At 41.2% G+C, this 16680-nt stretch overlaps 2 protein-coding genes across 4 annotated transcripts in view; one reads left to right on the top strand and one right to left on the bottom strand.

The window, feature by feature from the left end:
- Window positions 1-14709, bottom strand: part of ccdc146 (coiled-coil domain containing 146) — a 51557-nt gene extending 36848 nt beyond the window's left edge. For all 3 annotated transcript variants that reach the window (XM_030440112.1, XM_030440114.1, XM_030440113.1), the window contains exons 1-2: window positions 14544-14709; window positions 13639-13847 (exon numbers count right to left, since the gene is read on the bottom strand). In XM_030440112.1, coding sequence (XP_030295972.1) covers window positions 13639-13847; window position 14544 — 210 coding nt within the window. In that variant the 5' untranslated portion in view covers window positions 14545-14709. The remainder of the gene's footprint in view (window positions 1-13638; window positions 13848-14543) is intronic.
- fgl2a (fibrinogen-like 2a) lies at window positions 1001-13325 on the top strand. Its single transcript, XM_030440115.1, has 5 exons — window positions 1001-1875; window positions 2667-2871; window positions 8747-8966; window positions 11025-11195; window positions 11278-13325. Exons 1-5 carry the CDS (start codon window positions 1276-1278, stop codon window positions 11591-11593), a joined length of 1512 nt encoding a protein of 503 aa, XP_030295975.1. The 5' UTR covers window positions 1001-1275; the 3' UTR covers window positions 11594-13325.
- Window positions 14710-16680: the final 1971 nt, after the last annotated feature.

Genomic DNA, 16680 nt, shown 5'->3' with positions numbered 1-16680 from the left:
CATTAGAATCTATCTTAGCTCTATTTGCTTTACTCATTCCAAATAAAGTTATATTGTTAATGTGCAATCTGCAGCTGTATTATGTAAGATAAACGATATATTGAATCCAGACAGAGTATCAGCAGTAAAGATTGACTGATATGGTTAGTTATTTTGCAGATTCAGATCATTAATACAAAATGACACTGACACTTGTTGTTTAATCAATTAGATAGTCTAAGTAGTAGTAGTAGTGTGGACATCGAGTGACACCACAATGGTTACTACAAACAGAGAGAGGCGACTTTCATAGAACCAAAACAGCTTAATCAATTATAACAGAAACTGAAAGAAGATATTGGTTCCAACAATAGTTTAATTTCAGGGAAAACAGATTTTGAAATCTCTTGATCATTTTTCCGCTTCATTTGCAACATCCTCAGCCAGCCTTGTAAAATACAAGTAAACAAACAAGTTGTTTGTACTTGAACTTGTAATTGCTTCAAGCTAAGCATGGATTTTACAGTAATTGTGCCCACCTGAGCCTAATTTGGAACTGGAAAGTGACCGGCAGAGTTTTTCAAATGAGGCATTGGAGTCTGGACTGGGTCAGGGGACGAAACCTTTAATTTTTTTTGCTGCGGACATCCAAAACCACAAAACAACAGAGCGTGAAAGAACATCACCCTAACATCAGTTGAGTGGATAGTTCCTGTGCACTGAGTCACTTTGCTCTTCGGGGAAATGAGCAGGACGGCACCATGCCCTGACTGCAGGAAAAAGGACCTACCATCACTCTCTTCTCCCCCCCCTCATTTCCTCCCCCTCTTTCTCTCCCTCTCTCCCACTCCCATAATTTCTGTCTGCGTCTCTGTGGTTTTTCACAGTGCTGCTGATATGGTGTTTTGCATTACGCAATAGTGCTGCCCCTCCCATCTTCTCTCACTCAGCACCCTCCCTCTCCCGTCTCTCTCTCTCTGCCTCTCTCTCCTCCCTCCCTCACCCGTCCTGATATTAATGACACAGCTATCTGAGGCAGCGGCAGTTCCCCTGCGCGCTCTCCGTCCTGCAGGCTGTGCTCACACACACTCTCACACACACACACACACACACACACACTCTTTTAAACCAATAGGATACTGGACACACACTCATATACTCCTATACTTGCAATCTACAGCTGCGGGCACAGACACACACTCTCATTCATACAACTATAGGCATCCAGACACTTTCTGAGTTCACATCTGAGGCAAGTGCAGACACTCTCACTTTACACACACTTATTTCAGTAAAATGAGGACACTTGTGCTTTGCGTTTGTGCCAGTCTACTGCTCACAGCCACCTTGGTGCCGCGCACTAGCCGGGCAGCGGACCTTCCCATCAACTCACACCAGAGATGGGACGCTAGAGGACCCTACTCTGTGGGATCTGACTCTGGTACCCCCGTCTCTTGCCCCATGAAACTGAGACCCTCTGGCCAGTGCGGGAGCTCGGGGGCTGGGGCAGAGGAGGGGGAGGATTGCCCTTACCAGCTCACCTTGCCTCCCCTCACCATCCAGCTGCCCAAGCAGTTCAGGCTGCTGGAGAAGACGATGAAGGAGCTGCAGAGTCTGAAGGAGGTGGTCAATAAGTTGAAGAGCGGGTGCCAGGAGTGCCGTGGGGCACGGGGCAATGAGGCTTTTGTACATCAGCAAGCTGACCAGGGACAGACGCAGATCCCAGTTCAAAGGGACACCGAAAATGTGAGACACGACCTGACAGGGCAGGATGTGCAAGCTGGGTCCAGCCAGGAGGAGAGGGGAGACGGGATGGTGCCTAGAGTGGACAATGCTGGACCAGGTTCCATTTTTGGGAAAATTACACCGAGCCCGAGCACTATGCAGGAGATGCAGGTAAGAGTGCAGAACAGTCTCACAAAGAAAATATCATTTTTAACACTTTTAATCAGAAAATGTTGGATTCTACAAAGGAATGAGCTCTATTTTAATATCCTTGTTTCGATGCAAAGATGAAACCTCAAGGTTTATTTTCTATATTCAGAAAATCTTTATGAATTTCTCATCACTGAATGGTGTCTATAAAAGTTAAGTGTATTTGTCATCCTAGTCTAAATTTGGGTGAACATTAGTTTGGGAATTGTTCAAAAGATGTCAAAATCTACACTGATGCACATTCTGGATCAGATAAACATAATTTGGAGTGCAACAGTGTCATTGCACCAATTTCTGTTTTCCATCAGGACCATGTGAATTCCCAGTGAGCCAGCATCATTATCAGCCTTGTGAATATTTTAGTGACACTTATCTAAACAAACTAAACTAAAATGTGCTCTATAAAACACTAAAGGAGAAAAGTCATCGAAATTTGTCCGATAAAATGTACACAGCTGGAATGTAAACTGGCCAGATGTTTATAGACCTGTGAAGTCCAACCTGGCACCAGACCACCAGGGAAAATTCCTGCTACTGTCAACGGGGTGGGGAATCGGCGCTAAATCTTTGCCCTGTCTGCTAACTTTGTTGACTCTCACACAGCCACTCTGGCAGACAGCCAAACATCACGCAGACTCGTTCCTATTCAAAAATTCTAATTGTCTGGTGAAACACTGAGGGAGGCTGGTGACTTCAATTATCCACCTGCTTTGCAGTCTGTGCACAGATATTACTTCCTTTCCTTTCCCCAGGTGAAGCTGAATAGGATGTCGGCCAGCCTGCGCAATGCCAGGAGCCAGATCTCTGCTCTGCAGGGTCGCCTGGAGGGGCTGAACCTGCTCAACATAGACAATCTGCAGGCAATGGTGGACAGGAAGGTGGAGAACATCACAGGAGTGGTCAACAAGCTGAGCTCCACGTGCACCACCGCGTGTCCAGTGCAGAATTCCCCTCAGTGTAAGCCTGCTTTTACTAAGATTCTCTATTTTGGTATTTTGAATGCTCCAATCTTTTTTTCTATCCCATCTTTCCTCTCCTTTGAAAGCCCTCTCCATCTTTTCAGCTATTTCCTATAAATGTATTCCCATTTCAACGAAAACCCCTTTCTTTGTGTTTTCTGTTATTTTCGATTCTGTTCTATCTGCTGTTTCAAAAGCTGCCTCTCCTGTTCTCTCATCCTCTTATGCATTTCATTTCTGCAATCTTTCTGAGCATGATCAAGAGGTCATTTCTCTATTCTCCTCTCTTCTGTTCCTTTAAATTCAGCACAGATGTTGTTATGGTAATGAAACTCAATTTGTAGACCGGGACCGGGGATCTATTGGTCTGTAGTGGGGTGAATTTTCTGGCATAGGATGTATCCAATCACGCTTAAGTGGACATAGCGACTTGTAATCACTACAAACAACTAAACTCTGGGTGGTCACCTTCATCCAACTTGGCCTTTCTGGGAAATGGGAAATGAGATCTTTCAGGCTGACAATGACATTGTCTACCAAACACAGTGGTTTGTTGCGACATGCCTTCTCCATTACTGATATGAACGTATTTTTTTTGGAGGGGGGGAATTGTAAGAGGAATTTTTCATCACCTTTAAAAAGATAAAAGTCCAATGCCAACAATAGCTGCCTGCGTCTGCTACACTACTAAAACAGAGCCTAAGTCGGCTTAAGTGCAGCCATAGCAAAAAGTTACCACAGCAAATATCTTTAGGTTGAGGTCATACTGTACATGAGTGAAGCAATATGACAACTGGGGTCAAAGTGAGAATTCAAATTAGTTGTTATATAACTAATTCAAGTGCTCTGACATTCCACTACTCTCCATATGGACAAACTGAAAAGGGGGAGGGGGAGGAAAGACAGATACTTGGCGCCTACGCCAATGCAAAGTGTGAACATTTCAAAAAAATAAGCAGCAGATTCTAGAGTCAGGTTTAATTCTGTAAAGAGGAATGAGGAGAACCTCCTGATGGTGAATATATGCAAAGAGTTATCAGTAGGGATTGCAAACTAGCCAAGCGTAGCACACATTCCACTTCACATTGATGTAAAAGCTTATTTGGATGAGGGCACAGTTGAAATGCAGGCCACTTTTCAGGCTGAAGCTGAATAATATCCTGATTTTGCATGAGTGAATGTGACACTATTTTGGGGCTTTTATGTGGAAAACAGATGTGAGCTTATTTCTAAGTAGATTAGCGAGGACAGTGGTGTGAAGGGAATCCCATCTTGCATTTTCTTCTCCCCTAAACTTGCCTCTTTCTCCTTCAGACTCTCCTTCAATCCTGTCCTCTCTCTCTCCCACATTTATCCTCAGTCTATCTGTTCTTCATCTATCCATTTCTCCACAGAGTGCCACTCTTTTTCACTCCTCTCTCCATAACTTTCACCGTCTCTGTCTCTCTTTAATCCTCTACCTCTGCCCCCCCCCCCCCCCCCCCCCCCCCACCTCTCTCTTCCTCTGGAGGTCATGCTCTTGAGTGCTCATTCCTGCATAAAACAACTAGCTCTCATTATCTCTTGACAACAACGCAAAAAGTAATGTGGGCGGCTTTCCCCAACATTAGTCACGGGTGGCACACAGGGTCACTAACACTTGTATTTGTACATCAATCTGTCATGTTAAAGTCAAGAACCGGCAAATTATTCTGCCGCAAGTTGGGAAATCGTGCCTGACGGCGTCTGGAGTGAATCCAAAGAAGTAGACAGGACGCAGCTGTTGTGACCGAGTAAGGATACCAAAATGTAATAAGACTCGTGCAGTTTCACAACAGGAGTATAAACAATGTTGTAACTGCTGTTTTACTCAAGTGATTCTTCTTACTCCAAAAGACAGGATTAACATTTAATATAAACAAAACTTTCAAGATCCTGAAGAGGCTCCGATGTAGGTTTTTTTCTTACTACTCATGACAGACTCATGTCACACTAATCCCATTTTACAGGCCAAACACTAGATGTGAAAACACCATTTTAGGCTTTTATGCTTCCATATCATGTTTTCCTTCAGACTGGTGTAAAAGAAAAGATCGAAAATACACACTGAAGAGTTTATTTTACTCCTCTGCTCTGGAAGTTTACACAAATTGGTGCATATTTTATCAGATACGTCTTCAGCAGCACTTACATACATCAACCTTTCCAGCTTCATATCCTATCAATATTCTGAAGGTATTTACAGGGGCGGCTTGTTCATATATCATTCATAGCCTGATTTATCTAATATTCTATTAATTAAAACACCTGGCTTTATCCAATATTCAGATTTATGTTCTAGAAATGGAATTCATTTGAAAATTCCAGATTTGCATATTACAATACAACATTTCAGGAAAGTCAAAATACAGCCGATAATTGTCTTTAGGTAAGTAATCAACGGGGAAGTTTCATTGTGTTTTTTAGCCTTTTCACCATCAGTGTAGTTTAATTAAAATACCAGGTGCTGAATTAATGTCCCCACATGCTATGAACACTACAGTGACTTTCAGTGAAAAATGTTTTCAAGTTGTTTATCACAAAATGAAAAGTGCTTAGCGAAGCAATTCAGAGTTTAATGGCTCTCCTGACTCCTGAATAAACCATCCAGCTGCCAAATTGCAGCTAAATCATTAAATAATTGTTAAATAGAGATTCGCACAAACAACATTTAAATTCCGTTTGCATCTAGCGCAAGAGAAAGCAAGCAGACCTAAAGTGCTCATCTGAAGATTATATCAGAACATTTTTAGAGACAGATGTGTGTATTTATGTAGATAGGAGCTGTGGTGATGGATCATTGGCCAACAAATGCTAACCACTCACACATGAGCTTCAGGATTTAGACATCAGCCACACTAGTACAGCTCATTAGCTACACAACACAGTTCGAACAACATTTACACTCAGTGGGTTTAGAAGAGGCATCTAAGGACACTCACTTTATTGAACTTTCTTCATCCTTTTATCCAAACTACTTTGTTCCAGGTTAAAAAATACAACAGCAAATGAACAATGCAGCTTATAAAAAAACACTGGCATAAATTACACCAACATTTTAGGCCAATGTAGAATTGCATTTTCATTATCAAGCAGGAATAATAGTTAGTTTGTCAAGATGCTTTTATCACTCGCGGCTCGCTGTGCTGTAAGCATTTATTTCACCCCCCTTTCCAAGTCCCATCCTTGCTGCAAGCACTAATCTTCACTTTCACTCCTGCAAGACGTATTAGGGCCTTGAGGTGAATTGAAAGCAATTCATGTTACTGTTCAGCTACATTAACTCAATTATAAACACAGAGAATGGATGTCCAGTCTGCCACATTGTCAGGAACTGCTTGTCTGCAATGTGGTGATACACAACTTCCTAAGGGAAGAGTGTTGCTGTTTGATGAGAGTTTCTTTCCATCAAGCAAACAGCAATATTCTATCTGAACTGTTTTTGTGGGGGAAAATCACACTATCACTTAGGATACATGTTTCCTTCTATCAATAATTGCCTATCAGTGTGACTCCTGGTGGTCAAAGGGAATGTCTCCTTGATAACAGAGTTGTCTTCCTTTTATGCCAATCATTTCTGTGCAGTCAGTTGAAAGCATGTAAGTTATGAGCCTTTAAGGGAGCCTATGGAATTATGATTAATAAGTAGGCAAGAAAGCAGGAAAAGCTATCAGCCACCCAATTAGAAAGTCATTTGACTCCACAGCCACCTCAACAGTCAGACAGCCAATCAGCCAACAGTCATTTGGACATCAGTAAGTGGCTGATATTAGAGTTATTTAGGTCAGGCACAGTGCCAGAGTAGTTAAATGAGATGGCTGTTGTCTGTCGAGGGATACTGGCTGCCCAGTCAGACAGATAGGGACAAATAAGGAGAATGAAATGTAAAGCGGAGAAACTACAGTAAGACACTTGAAGTGAAGGAGACGCTCGAAGAATTTACAGGACAATACTTTGAATGCAAAGCGCAGACAGAGCTGTTAACGTGACAAGGATAAAATTTGTAACCTCACGTTGGACTCCCAGACTGTTCTCCTTATGGGGGGATCTACCGTCTGCAACCCAAGTAGGGGTGCAATATGGATGCAGATCGATCTTGAAGGCAAATTGCAGACAGCACAGTGTTTAATGTCCTCTTGCTTCTGTTTAAACTTCACATAACCTCAGTGACTAGCAGATCTGAAGTATAAACACAACAACAGAGGGATGAAGCCAGCTAGATGGCTGTGCTGATTCGACAAATTACTTCACATGGCTCTTCCTTGGGTGATATTATGTGAACTACACAATATGAGTTATAGCTAGTGCCATGGCGGATGAGGAACTTTTTAATGCAACATTATGTTTTAAGATGAAAATGAAGAAATTCATAGGCTTATTCTAGTCTCGCTATAGTCTATAGTCTATAACCTGACACGCCAGATGGTTTCTTACGTGAAACCATCTGGTAAGAAATTGTTCAGAAAAGGGCAGGCTCTTGCCACAAAAAATGCTTGGTAGTTGATTGGACGAACAATATGTCTATCACTATTTTTCAAAGGCTAACTTCAACCGATTTGATCAACAGCATGAGAGCCCTACCAACAGAGCTCACTGTTACATCAAGCTTAAACATCTCATCCGTTGAGAAATTACTTCAGTGCCATTTTTTGCTCTTCTTTCAATAGAGAAATAATTGTCCACTTCTAAAAATAGTCTTACAGATCATTTTGAAATTCAGAAAGCAACTTAAATCATGGATCATGATTGCGTTTCAAAGCAACCAAAACACATGAAGGGTGTTTTTATTTTGTGCACCATGTACAAGTTCTGATTTAATAATGACAGAAGAACACCAAAGTCTAATCTTTTGCTAATGTTGCCATGAAGCATCCAAACTGCATGTCTCTAAACTCACCAAAACACTTTGGTCTAGACTCCCCCCTCCCTGGGCATGAACCACCTGATGTCTGGCTCTCTGTAATCGGTATGGTTCCCAATACCCTTGCTCTATTATAATCTACCAAGCCACTAAACAGATTTAACTGTGTGACAAAACTGTATCAGCAATGGAGTTCACCAAACAATCTCAGGAAGGGGCCCACATGCTGCCTGCCCAATGTCAAGATGATTTAGGCCCCAGGTGCCAAACATGCAGGGAGGGGGTATGCCTCTCTAATCCAGTTTTACACTTTCCCACGTTTTGACAAGTCTGTTCCTTTCAATTCCCAAATGCTAACTGACAGGGGCCTTTGGACCTTGGTTCTGGGTGGGGTCAGCAGCCTGCAGCGCGACACAGGGGCAAATGTTTGAAAAATAAGTGGGCAGGTTAAAAAAGTAAAGGATCTTGGAAAATAGAGAAGTTGTATGAAATGGGCATGTGGAGCAGAGCAGGGGAAGGTCAGTGACTTCTATAGTTTGATAGTGGCCTTTGTCTGTTCACTTACTTCTTAAATGTTGGAGTCCAGATAGTCAGTGTGATTTCCCAAAAGGGGACATCATGTTTAGAAATAGAGGATAAGACTATGGAGTTCTCAAATGCTTACTGGGAGTTAGTGTTTTAATGCTTGATGACTTGCTGAACTCCAGCCTGATCAAAACAAGGAACTGACCTAAAGTCTGGTTGGCTAAAGGGCATACTGAACTGTTTTGCCTTTCCATAGACTGCCCCGGAAATTAATGTAGGAATGAGAACTTCCACAATGGTTAAAGCTGGATTTCCTGCTAACTTATCGCATATTCTTTTCCCATCCTCAGCCTCAGGGGCTGTTTCTATTACTGTCTCTTGGTTGGGCAGAGAAAAATGCCAGAGAAAAGAGAAAAGATTACTGAATATCACCACCCTCCATTCTTTCTCTCTCTCTGTCTCCCTGCAGTCATCTTAGCCCCTCGGGACTGTTCAGACTACAATGTGCTTGAGGCGAGGAAGAACGGCGTGTATCGCGTGACCCCTGATCCTCGCAACGGGACATTTGAGGTCTTCTGTGACATGGAGTCCTATGGAGGTGGATGGACCATGATACAGCAACGGCTCGATGGCTCTGTCAGCTTCAACCGCACCTGGGCCGAGTATAAGAAAGGTTTCGGGAACCTCAGGTAACGGACTAGGGTCTCAATACGAGCTTCCTCTCAAAATGAAACTTAGAATGAGGGAAAGAGTTGCTTTGACGCTTTCATTGACAACCAGTTCTATTCAACTCTTACTTTTAGGCTTAAATGTAATGGCTGCAACTAAAGATAATTTGGCAGATTTGCAGATTATTTTGCAGGATAGAATGCCTATAAAATGCCTTAAGAATTGTGAAAAATGCTCATCATAGTCTTCAGTTGTCTATTTGTCCAACCAATAGTCCAAAACAGGAAGACTCTTCCTCTACTCTTACTTCAGTTGTCTATTTGTCCAACCAATAGTCCAGAACAGGAAGACTCTTACTCTAGTCTTAATATAATAAATGACGAAGAAAAGCAGATAATCATTATATTTAAGAAGCCTGGACCAACAACTGTTTCACATTTTTCCTTAAAAAGCTTTGCCAATAGTTGGCAATTAATCTTCTTGCGATGGATTTATGATTTATTGATTTAATTTACTTATCACTACGACTCTCAAGTCATATACAGACTTTAGTGTCAAAAGCTAAAATTGTATTTGGATGCAAGGCTTGATTGGGTATGCTGGGGTTCAAATATGAACACAAAGAGATATATAACAGACTTAATTACATGCTGGCTAGTGCCGCCACCCCACATAGAGGGCAGTTTGTGTTGAAAGGCACTGGAAAACTTTTAGTCTGAGAAAATAACCCTGAGAATCTAATTTATTATCTGTCAGTGCAATACTAAATCACCAGAGTACCCTTCTGACTAAAATAGTATAAAAGGCAGGCAAAACACAAACCCCAAGAAGTTCAACATAAAAAAACTTGAAAATAGAAAACTCATGGTGGGAAATCTACAAGCTGCCACCTACTTTACCTCAACTTTGGCTCAGTAACTGGCCTTTAATCATCTTATAAGTAGGCCTGCAACTAACAATTATTTTAATTTTCAGTTAATCTTATTATGTTTTCAATAATTGTACTAGTTTTTGGTTTATAAAATGTAGAAAAAAATCAACCCGTGTCTCCTGGAGCCTAAGATAATGTCCTCAAATGCATTGTTTTGTCCAAAACCAAAATATTCAGTTTACTGAAAAAATTATTTTGTTTTCGCTATTTCTTTCTTTAAAAAATACTCAAACTTTTTACCTGATTATCAAAATAGTGGGTGATTAATTAAGCAGTTGCCAAATAATCAAGTAAACATTGCAGCTCTACTTCTCAGCCTCACCTAACTGGAACCTACCACCTGCTCGGTTAACCATAGGGGTGAGCTAGACTGAAGCAAATCTTCAACATAATAGGAAACAATGCATTAATTCAAGATTCTTCTGTTACTCTTGACAAGCAGAACTCATCTTTCGAAATCCAAGTACACCCATCAGTGCACTAACTGTAACAGAATGTTATTTGTTAGAAAACGGTTTTAACCTTCCTCCCACCACTTAAGAGTGGCCCATGCTTGGAATATCTTACAATGTACACCTGTTCTCACTATCACTATCACATGTAAAACAACAAATAAATACAAATACAGCACAACAGTAGGGCTCACACATTTTATCAGGTAATACACTTCTTGACTTAAATTAAAGGACTAAGACAAAACAAAAGATTGTTAAAGTTGGGAACAGGTGAAAATGTTAGGAAGCAGCCCCTTTCACACTGATTATATTTTGTGTTCATGCAGAGCCTCTTCTATAGCCTCTGACCAGATTAAAATTTCAGCTCTTTTTCTCTATTTTTGTCTCAACTCCTGTAGGAAGGAATTTTATAAGGGAAATAACCGTGGCTACCTCTTGATAACAGTGCCTACAGATCTAGTATAACCTCCCACTGAAAGAATAATGTCTGCTCTCATCTTTCTTTTACTGCCACACTACTCTCCCCTTGCATCTCCTCCTCTCCTCTCCTCCCCTGTGGGGATGAGTAAATTCAGTTAGAGTATCCACTTTCTAATCAAGTGAACAAGCATATGAGCTCGTTCATAACCTATATCTCATTTTGTTCTCTTTCATCCCCCCTCCCTTATCTGCTTTTTTCCCCCCTGCTGTAGAGGTGAGTTCTGGCTGGGCAATGACCATATCCACTTGCTGACAAAGGCCAAAGACATGATCGTGCGTATCGAGCTGGAGGACTTTGAGGGTGTTCGGGAGTATGCCAAGTACGACCAGTTCTATGTGGCCAATGAATTCCTTCGCTATCGGCTGTCTGTCAGTGGATACAGGTACAATATTGGTTTCTCTGCATGTGTGATCAAATTTTATAAAGGAGGACTCCATCTTAAATAAATCATTGTGCCATTGCAGTGGGACCGCCGGGAACGCCATCAGCTTCAACAAGCACTTCAACCATGACCAGAAGTTTTTCTCCACGCCCGACCGCGACAACGACATGTACCCATCCGGAAACTGCGGCGCCTATTACAGCTCCGGCTGGTGGTTCGATGCCTGCATGTCCGCCAACCTCAACGGGAAGTACTATCACAAGAGGTACAAGGGAGTCCGAAACGGGATCTTCTGGGGAACATGGCACAACATGACAACGGAGTACTATCCCACCAACTACAGGCAGGCCTTCAAGACTGTCAAGATGATGATACGGCCCAAGAACTATGCTCCTTAAGAGGGCAGGTACAGTGAATTATCATGAGTGTAGTCAGTCAGACAAACACAAATAAAGACAGTCAGAAAAATGGAAGAACAAGTAGCCTGAGAAGCTCATACACATGCGCATAGTCATGCATTTGCACACATTTACACATGCATACGTGTACAGTGAAAAAGAAGTCCTATAGACAGTTTGAATGCAGTAATAACAAAAGTAATTGTGAAAAAAAATAACCGTGCTATTACTTTTTTCCACTGTGGTGAGCGTGGCCTTCAAAATGTTGGATTAAAACGATGATAATAAAGGACAATGGACTATGAACGATGATGGACTAATAAAAAAACCACACATGCAGTGTAAAGGCCAGCCTCCTACAGGGGCCATAATATTCAACGGAGGGTTACCATGAGAGATATTTTCGTTCTTTCTCCGACATTTCTCTACTTCCTGTCCTGGTGCCTCCTGCAATAAACCCAGCTGAGACGCACCACAGCACACAATGGCAGTAAAAACTAATGAGCTATCACTTTCTCCACTCTGAATGGTTTAATAATTAACAGCAGCCACTCAGGTGAGGTATATGAGAGCTAAGTTTTAAAGTGGGTCTGAAATTCATTGTCACAGACTTCACGCTGGGGTCAGAGTGTTTAAAAAAAAGCTACAGGAAGTGATATATAACACTTACAGCTTCCCTGTCGTTTATTTAATTACACTGGGACATTTTACTAATGTATAACCATCCTTTACAATAAAAAAATACCCCAGTATAAATATGCAGCCTGAGATAAATTTGTATCAGATCACTCCCAAGTACATTCTGCATTATTGATGCTTTAGTAAATTCTTCTTGACAGCAGCTGCAGAGCAGGACTGCTGCAAGATAAAAAAAAAAATGTTTTTCCACCCTTGGGTGCACTGAACTACAGCACATCTCTTGATGCCACACACCAGTTTTCACATGGAGAAAAAAAAATAAAAAAAGTTTCCTTCCTGACTCACCACTTGTACGATACTGCTGCCTGATGTTAGAAAACTGTATTGCATCATTTAATCCATTCTATACACACTGTGAATGGGAAGGATGGGGAAAGAAATGTTTCGCTTTAAGAACGTGTACAGTATTTATTTTATTTTGTGAGGTATGATAGCTTTTATATAATACATAGGTCCCACAGTACAAGTTTTGACGATTGTTGATATTCGAGCAGTGATAAAGACTGTGCATTATTGTGACCATTCATAGTAATTTTGTGTGTATTTGGAGCTTTGTGTGTGTACAATATTGACCTTTTCTATCATTCATATTCAACTGTCATGCCAGAAAATTATGCACTTTTTATATCAAAAAAATGAATAAAGTTCTAACTACATGGCTGTATACATAGCAGTGTCTGGTAGTTTTAAATCACATTGATGCCTGCTTGTTTTTGAAAGCTCCTTTCCTTATTGGAATCACCTTTTAATGAATGTATACACAAATGTATACAACTTTAGCATGAGTATCCATGAGTATAAATCCCACACTCTTACGTCTCTGTTGTCTAATAACCTGGGCGCTTTGACGTCTGTAAAAATGGAAGGATTAGTTGATGCATGCCCATAATAAATGGGTTAATCAGGTGTTGACTCAATAAAGCCGCTCAGTGAAAGAATGAGCTCATATGAAGTTCAAACTGTGGGCCTACTTGAATGTCTGCTTACTGTATGGGAGTACTGAGTTCATAATAAAGTATTGTGCTCATCCACAGTTGATTTCACTTTTGTTTAAACCTTGAAAACATCTTAAGTTTTGAGATAAGAAACATAAAACCATCTAAAGTACCATGTTTTGCTGTAAACATCAATTTAACTAGAACATAAAAATGGTTGTTGTTGATAAACAGACACATTAAATCCAGCTGTACAGTCCTCCACAAGCATTCATATCCTTCATCTTCTCATAAGTTATTCGAGTAAATCCTGCCACTGCCACTGCAAAATATGGTGTTTGTCCTCGCTGTGGAACCTCCGAGCTGCCATCCCCAAGAAATATGATGCCTTACAACATTTACGAGTCTTACCTCATCCAGGCACTGGAAAGCAGGACTAGTAGAGACATGAATAGCAGCAGAGGGTTGCTCCTCTGGGAGTGCAGCATCAGGTGCAAGGGCCACTAGGGGGGTGTCCTTCTCCATTCCCTTTTCCTCCTCCTCCTCCTCTTGATCTTCCAGCTCCACTTTCCCTCTGCTGGGAGGCCTCCTGTCCTGATGCTCCTCCTCAGATAGACTCACTAATGCAAAACACATAGATACAGTAGGTCAAGCAAGGCTAGGAAGAAATACAAGGGCACCCACTCATAACCAGTTTTGAATGAATTATACTATAATAACGAGGCACAGAGGGAGAGTCAGGTAAATATATGAACGCTGTGCTTTTATTTCGAAATGTTCGAATCGGAAGTTTTGCTGCCAGAGATCAAAATTAAAACACATTTAGCTGATACCTAACTAGCTAGGTTGTGTTACCTTAACCGTTCACATGGAATTCTGGGGTGTCTTAATAATAATAATAATAATAATAATAATAATAATAATAATAATTTTTAAAAACCTGCCAGAAAATGTATTCATAATATAATTGGATATATTCGTTTGTTAAAAAGCCAATTAAGCAACAGGTCAAATGTAACAATTTGTCATCTTGGCATAATGAAGCTCGCTTTCCTTTTCAATGTTTTGCCTGTTATGTTATGTCGCACATGTAAACCCAAATACAGATATCATTTGGCTTAATTATTGCCCTAAAACACCTTAGTTCCTCTTTAAAACATTCACCTTGAAATGTTTGCTAATAGCGTTAAAAACACTGCGTTGCCCTCTGAAAACTACACAGAAGCTAGCTAGCTAATTAGCTGAATGGAGTTAGCCCTAATGTTTGGGGTGTTGTCTGCCAAACAAAGAAGCAAACACCCATGCAAATGTCTTACTTGTCAGTTTCTCCGGGTCACCGTTCTTACACGTCCTCGAGATAGCCGTCCCTATGTCCTGTAAAACCACAGAGACCGTACAACTTGAAATACAGCGAATGTTAATGTTGGCAAAAGTCAAATCACAGATTTCTCTCTGGTTGAACTGGCGTGGTGTTGTGGTTACCATGGCAACGACGCAACGTAACGTCAGGTGAAATCCCTTATTACCATGATTATTTATACTCAAGCTACATTTAGCTTGTGTTTATTATATTTCACCAATATATATTATACAAAGATCTAAAAGGTTTAAACAAATGCACTCTTACAATCAAGTCTTATCTTTACACTTACACTGACCGTCCAGCAGATGGCGGTATTTAGTCGTTAGCTGTAGTCATCTTTGCAGCACATGATAAACATGTGTCATTCATTGGTCAGGCAGACAGATAGCACTAAAAAATGACAGTGGATTGGACTGACCTGAATCCAAGGTGAAAGTGACGGTGGTGACGCAATGCTCTCCTGTTAGCTTCTTTTCCCACAGTGCACACACTGGGAGCTGGCATGGCCTCCATTACTCAACTCCCTCCAACAGCTGCAGAGGATGTGTTATCTCTGCTGTGTATGTGAGAGCATGCCAAAATGTGTGGGAAAGAAGATCCCCTTAGGATTTTAGGTCAGCGATGATTAGCAAAGGTAGACACAGAGGTGATCAAACTCATATAAAAAGGCATGTTTAACCTCTTCACCTTAATGGGAGGGCCAGCCTTAAATCTTTGCATGAATTGTGGGTGTTTGCGTGTTTCTTATTTGCGCTGGTTTTACTGGCTGTCACACTAACAGCCCTCATCTTCAAAGGCTGATTTCTCCGTTACTGACTGTAATTATTGTCTACAAAGACAAACAAAACCATATGGCTGAACATATGGTGCAGGTATGTGCTTTGAGGGTGAGTGCATCTTCACGCGCAGGAAGATATGCATGTAAATTTGCGTGCAAAAGCTCAGCACAGTTATGCCTGCACATACACCACACCCAGCCTTTGTGAGGTTAACTGGCATCATTAAAGTAATTGCTGTGTCTATAACTTAGCTGCAATTTACTTTAGCCATATCTGACCATCTGATTGTACACTCTTTTGCAATTTGGTTGTTTTTGGCAGCGGGGAAATCCTATTTTCGTGCACAAAGTCAACAACTGAAATGACTAATTTTCCAGTGGTTGCAGTTTTGTTTGACGCATTATCCACGGCTTGGCTTCTGCTTTTTTTTTTTAGAATTTTGGAAACAGTGACACAGAGGAGAGGCATCGGCTAAATGAGCTATAATGGCAAATTTTTTCGAGCACAAAATTTCATGCATGACAGAAACACAATCCGCTGTTTTTCCATTGTGAGCCAGAACGAATTAAGCAGTGCGAAATGAAGGCGAATGTCGTCCTCCGTCTACATGCAGCACCAAATTAGACTTTTAAAGCCAGGCTCTATAATTAAACCAGTTAATTATGTAGTAGCCCTAATTTTACCACCCCTCGTTAAATCCGAACAAATCACCTGCTGCTTTGGGATGAATGTTTTTTCGATGGAATGGAGTTTCTTTCCCAAATTAACCTTGAATCCCCTCCAACAGTCTGGATATGCAAACGTCTGAACCCTGGCAGACTCCGGTGTATTTTCTGCAGAATGAATATTCCCCGTCATGTGACAAGTTGCTACCATTTTTGGCTTAATAAAACATAAGCCCCTGTTTGATAGCTATTTTGAGGCAGAGTAACATTTTGCAGATGTGGCTTCACCCTTTCTTCTCAGTCAAACTGTTCAAATCTGCTGACTGTACGTGTGTTATAAAACGCTGTTTCGCCATATCTTCCCGTCAACCCGACCAAACTTGCCGGTTAACAGGAACTGCTGTGAAATTTAACAATGTTCAGCAGATGTTGATGAATCAGTCACCTGCGGCAGTGAGAAGGGCTGAAGACTGGGATTATACAGTACGTTGAAGAGATGATATTGTACAGTTGGACGGCTTTAGGGATGGGAATGTCTGTCTGCCATCTGGTTCAGATTGAAATAGTTCCACAACTATTAGGTGGATAAGCCATGAAATTTGGTGCAGACATTTATGCTCCTTCTTAAGATGAATTGTACAAGTCC

This window comes from Sparus aurata, chromosome 14 (genome assembly GCF_900880675.1).
Source record: "Sparus aurata chromosome 14, fSpaAur1.1, whole genome shotgun sequence".
Lineage (NCBI taxonomy): Eukaryota > Metazoa > Chordata > Actinopteri > Spariformes > Sparidae > Sparus > Sparus aurata.
This window is presented reverse-complemented; position numbering and strand designations above follow the sequence as displayed.